General features: G+C 38.7%; 1 protein-coding gene across 1 annotated transcript in view; it reads left to right on the forward strand.

The window, feature by feature from the left end:
* NHLRC2 (NHL repeat containing 2) overlaps nt 1–5,781 on the forward strand; it is a 53,682-nt gene extending 47,901 nt beyond the window's left edge. Inside the window, exon 11 of the mRNA XM_069567641.1 lies at nt 4,996–5,781. Coding sequence (XP_069423742.1) covers nt 4,996–5,252 — 257 coding nt within the window. The 3' untranslated portion in view covers nt 5,253–5,781. The remainder of the gene's footprint in view (nt 1–4,995) is intronic.
* Nucleotides 5,782–6,000: the final 219 nt, after the last annotated feature.

Below are 6,000 nucleotides of genomic sequence, written 5' to 3' on the forward strand. Positions count from 1 at the left end.
TGCGTCTCCTGCATTGACAGGCAGATTTTTTACTGCTAGCGCCACTTGGGAAGCCCTTCCACTGTGCCACTCCATCTCAAGCTAGCTCTAGGCTTACTAGTGCTTGAAATGAACTTAATTTTCTAAAGACATATAAAATTCAAGGCCACCAGTTACACATTTGGATTTTACGGAAGTTTCCAAACGTGACTCTCTATTTCTGCACTTAACTCATCACTGTGTTGAGTTAACACATTGTGTTGTGGACCAACAGGCTTCCATAGGCTCTACTTTGGTGGCTGTGTTCTGGCACATTACAGCATAGAGATCAAGGAGGGGAAGAGGGCCCCTCCCAGGAGACTGAGAATGAATAAGCAAGCAAGTACAGGCAAAACTCAGAGAGGGTGGTTTTCTAGAGCAGGTGTTTTTAGGAGAGAGTGATCAGCTGTGTCAAGTGCTGTTGATGGATGAGCTAATATAAGGGCTAAGAATTGATCTTTGATTCAACATTATAGTTAATTTATATCCTCGACCAGAGCTATTTCAGAATGATGAAAGAGGTGCCTGATGAGAGCAGATTAAAAAAGAAGAAAGGAACTGGAGAAAGCAAATGTAGATGGCTCTTTGAGGAGTTTAGTTAGAGAGATAACAGGAAAGAGCAGTTGCTTGAAGGGGAAAGCAGAGTTGGGAGAGCAGTGTGTTGGCTGTTATTGATGGCAAAGATCAGTAGAGAAAAGATGATGTGTGGTAGCCGTGAATATCCTTTAGGAAGATACGAGAGGGGACAGGCTCGAGTGCACAGGTGGAAAACTGGTCTTTGCCAGGGAAGTGGGCAGCATTTCCACGGTGAGGAGGGAAGGCTCCAGGTGTGACCCAGAGATCTGGATAGGAAGTTGTGGAGATGAATACTTGCAGAAGTGTTTTTCTGTATGCTTGTTTTCTTAGTATTAATATGTTGGGGAGTATGACCATCAGCTGAGAGTGAGAAGGGGATGGGGAGGTTTTGGAGGTTTGAAGAAAGAGGGTCTGAAGGGTGAAAGGGTAACCACGTGAGGGAAATATAGTATGACTGCTGAACGGCTGAAAGGCTGCATTTGAGGCTGGCTGTCATGAATTGAAAGTCAGTCTAGTCCACAAGGAAGTGGTTTTTCTCCAGCCAAGGTTATGCACAAGGGAGCAGCTCTGTGACAGCCTAGAGGGGTGGGGTGGGGGGCTTGGGAGGGAGGTTCAAGAGGGAGGAAATATGTGTTTACTTACGGCTGATTCACATTGCACAGCACAGACCAACACATTGTGAAGCAGTTGTCCTCCAGTGAAAAATAAATTAAAAAGAAAGAAGTGTAGTTACTAAGTAGTTTAATCAGAAGTTTTCTGAAGTCCTGATCCAGTATTAATTGTGATCACCACTAATGTGATTACCATTAAATCTCACAGATTCTAAAGAATTAGATTTCCCCCTTGAGTATGATTTTTAAAAAATTTTTCATTCTTGTTTTTAACTGAAATAACTTGACAGATTCTAATTCAGTTCTTTGGTTGTTGTATCATCTTTCACTTTTCCGGATAGTTTCTTGTCAAATACTTTAGAGCTTTCAGTTGCTGCTCATTTTATTTCAGTAGTATCATTAAGACTTGACTTGTTCAGTTGCTCAGTCATGTCTGACTCTTTGTGACCTCACGGACTACAGCACACCAGGCTTCTCTGTCCTTCACTGTCTCCCAGAGTTTGCTCAGATTCCTGTCCATTGAGACCAGTTATTAAGCCTGAATCTGTGTTTTCTTCTCCAGAGATTCCCAAAGTAGCACTTGAGCCCCATTAACTTGCTTGCTACAAGAAAATGAATGCCAAAGCCATTGCTTAAAAGTATGCCATTCGAGTAGAAGAAAAAACATTTTTGGAGGAGGATGTGTAATTGAATACAAATGAATTACTGTGATTAGAATCCAGGCAGAGCCTTTGTCCTGTCTAATTTGTGATCTTTTAGCCTAAGAACACTTCTTGTTTGAGCCTATTCTCAAAGTATTCAGTTACTGTCAATTATGTTAAGATTTGGGTGTGTATTTGAATCAGTGTGAACTTATTTCATGAATTTATAGGTAATCAGTATACTGCTTATCTTATAGCAGTGCTTTCCAGCCTCTCTAACTGAGTAGGCCGTAATTCCAAAGTGAAATAGTTGTTGTCCATAATTGAATCCTGACTTCTTGTCTCTAGTGATCTTCTTCTGTCCGAGCCTCCCACGCTCTTGCACATGTCCTCACTCAGGTTTCGGTTTCCTGGCCTACTCCGCCTCCCTCATGCCCTCTCACACACTTTTCTTTTGTACATTACCCAGATCCAGGCTATGTGCCTTCTTACCTTGGTACATTCTCAGGGTAGCAGCTATTGTCCTGCAACTGCCCGCTTGGAATCCATGCAAGAGAGCAGAGAGCTCGTGGTAGGCTAGCCAGAAGAAATTGTGTGCTGGCTCTGGAGGGACCGACTGAGCTTGTGAGAAGATCACCAGCGTCCACTCCCTGCAGAGGAGGGTTCTGAGCCGTGCAGCACTAGCGGATGTTTGGAGCTAGCTTTGTGGGCAGAAGAGAGCTCAGACCCTGGCCATTCATTCCTCAGTAAGTTTAGAGCAAGTCTTCGACTGCCAGTTCAGCTGTTCTGCCTAGGTCCATTAGTCTGAAAGCATTGCATCACTGGGAGATCATGTTAATTTAATTTCTCTCTGTGAAATTAAATATTATTTTTAAGTAGGATATTGGTAAATTAACATGCTTATTTTAACTCTACTTTGTCAGTTACACAAGTTAATGATATTAATATTGAGTTATTAGAATACAAAATATAGGTAGTGTTAAAGGAAAATGAAATAATCTATAGAGAAAATTCTTAGTTATCTTAACACTTATCCAAGGCATTGGTTCTGTTTTTATTGTATTGTTATGCATTACTTGCCAACTCATGTCCAACTCTTTGTGACCCTATGGACTGTAGCCTGCCAGGCCTCTCTGTCCGTGGGATTTCCCAAGCAATGGAAAATGGGTTGCCATTTCCTTCTTCAGGGGATCTTCCCCACCCAAGCATTAAACCCGCATCTCCTGCACTGCAGGCAGATTCTTTACCACTGAGCCACCAGGGAAACAATTTTTTTTTTTTTTTTTTGGTATAGGGACAAACTTTCAAGCAAGAATCCTAATAATTTAAGTCTTTGAGTATATTATTTTATAGGATACATTTGTAAACTTGTGATTAAAGGACACTTCTTGGCCTGTTATTTAGAGACCGTAACACTGATTTTTAACTAAATTTTGGTGGGTCTAATCTTAAAGCTGCCAGCATTTATGGGAAGGTTTTAAGCCAATAAATTAATTAATAAATGGCAGTATAAAAGCCCCAAGGGCATATTGTGCTTCACAAATCCTTCATGTGAAGTATCTGAAAATTGTCTACAGAAACACTTTAAAATAGCATAATTTATTATTTTCCTGTTTTCATTTAAAATATAAGAAGTTCCCTTACTAATCTGCTGTATACCAAAATCAAACATATTCCTCAGTCCAGAAATAAGCCAAGAAGGCCAGAGACTTTAAAAAGAATTATGTTTAAAAGCTCTGCATTTAACTCTTTAGAGTCTCACCTTTCACAGTTTCCTTACTCTTACTTGATATATTTTTCTCAAATTTAATTTTTCAATCAACAGAATATTAGAAGCAATAAACTAAAGGAGAGATGAAGAGGACAGGTAGAGACAGGTGCTGTAGTCTGTTGACTCATCCTGAGGTCAAAAAAGAAAGAGAAGCTAAAAAACAGACATAGAGTTTCATCACTGCTCAGTAGATGGTCCAGTTGTTGTACAGATAGCCCTGAGTTGTTGGTAAGTCATTAGATTTTGTTCAGTGTATTCTATTTCAGATGGCTGGAAAGCATGCCCTGCATTTCCCAAACACTGGCTCTTAGTAGCTAAGCCCCTCTAATGCTGTCAGCCTAGGTATGTGCTTCCTCAGGGTGACATACACTTTCCTTTGGAGAGAAGGCACTGGGCGAATGAAGACGTTTTAAAAACTTTAATACTAGAAGACAGATTTTTAGTGATTTTTAAATGTTTGTTGTATAGATGATCTATATATTTAAGTCTCAGGAGTCTTATGTATTAAAATGAAGTAAACAAAGATTTGTCTTTCACAGTGAGTCCATTGGAATAATGTATGCAGTGTTACTTGTTTCTGAAAGAAAATCAATTTTTTTTATTACCTTTGGATAATCAATAATTCATCACTGTCTTTAATGGAAAGTCACTGCAGAGTTGTACATACGTTTGTATTCCCTAGCTTGTTTTGTAGTTTGCATATTATATTTCTAGATACTTTTATCTGGTAAAAATTAACTATTTTCTGAAGTGTCTTATGTTTATTTCTAGGACTTATTAATAGGTTTCATTTCTACATTTCCATTTTAATTTTACCACATTTAAAATCTATAACCATACTTGTAATATTCATCTTGATTTCAATAAAAATTAATTTATGTTTGCAGTGTTCAAAGAAAGAATTTTAATTTGATATCAAGATGACTAAATTAGGGACTTCTTATATCTTGTGTTCCTCACACAGAGCAAAATGCCTGGCATTTAGAGGCTTTCAATAAATATTGTTGGAGAAGGCAATGACACCCTACTCCAGTACTCTTGCTTGGAAAATCCCATGGACGGAGGAGCCGGGTAGGCTGCAGTCCATGGGGTCGCGAAGAGTCGGACACGACTGAATGACTTCACTTTCACTTTTCACCTTCATGCCTTGGAGAAGGAAATGGCAACCCACTCCAGTGTCCTTGCCTGGAGAATCCCAGGGATGGAGGAGCCTGGTGGGCTGCCATCCATGGGGTCACACGGAGTCGGACACGACTGAAGTGACTTAGCAGCAGCAGCAGTAAATATTGTTAATTGAGTAAATCTGGTGTTTGTAAAGTTTGTCTGATTTCCTACTCAATTTCTTATGCAATCTTAATAATTTATCTCTATTTTCTAGGCAATGAATGGCTTCTTCAAGGACAGATACCATCTGGAGAGATAGAGAGCATTTCCAATCAACCAACGATCTCACTGCAGATTCCTGGAGATTGTTTATCACTTGAGGCCGTTCTGTCTATCAGTGTGTTTCTCTGTTACTGTAGCGCAGACAGTAGTGCCTGTATGATGAAGGGAGTTTTGTTCAGTCAGCCTTTACAAATAACTGATACACAGCAAGACTGCATACCTCCAGTAGAACTCAAGTATGTATTTTAGCAAGCTGGCTAGCAACCCAGTGCCACCTCTTCTTGATCCTCACGTCACTGTAATTTATGAAAAGAAACTTTATTTCTGCCTCTGGGTACCTAGAAACCCATTGTTCAGTTCTAGCAACTGATATTAAAATAAAGTATGCTCCTTATTTAATTATTTATTATAGACAAATTCCTTCATTCTGGCTGTGTACCAGCAAAGTCACTGTCCATGATCTGAACCATGATTCTGTAATCTGTGCTGTTACTTGGCACAAGACTTAAGTCCATGTTATAGGAAAGAATATTATTGTGAGATAATTTTCAATGAATACTGATAACAATAATGATACCAAATATTTTAACTAACTTTTACCTTTTATGAAGCAGCACACCTGAATGTATAAATTTCACAGGTAACTTTAAATAGAGCTTAAGATCCACGTGTTGGTATAAGGACACCTGCCATTCAAGGTGTAAGGTCTGTTTTAGATCAAGAAAAAAAATGTCTTCATCACAGTAGTGGATTAAAGAGCATGTAGGTGGTAAAAATATTCCTTGTTCTCTTCTGTGATTTTCTCATTTGAGATATATTTATGGTTATAAATTATTTGCTATTTTAGCATACCATTATTAATGGTATGTTAAATATTCTGTATATTTCTATATACAGAAAATATATTTCTATATTTCTCAAAGTTAGAGTCTCTAAGGACATATCCTTTTAAAGTTTTTCTGAATGAACAGTTTTAGTAATGAATGAACAGTCTTTA

This window comes from Ovis canadensis, chromosome 22 (genome assembly GCF_042477335.2).
Source record: "Ovis canadensis isolate MfBH-ARS-UI-01 breed Bighorn chromosome 22, ARS-UI_OviCan_v2, whole genome shotgun sequence".
Lineage (NCBI taxonomy): Eukaryota > Metazoa > Chordata > Mammalia > Artiodactyla > Bovidae > Ovis > Ovis canadensis.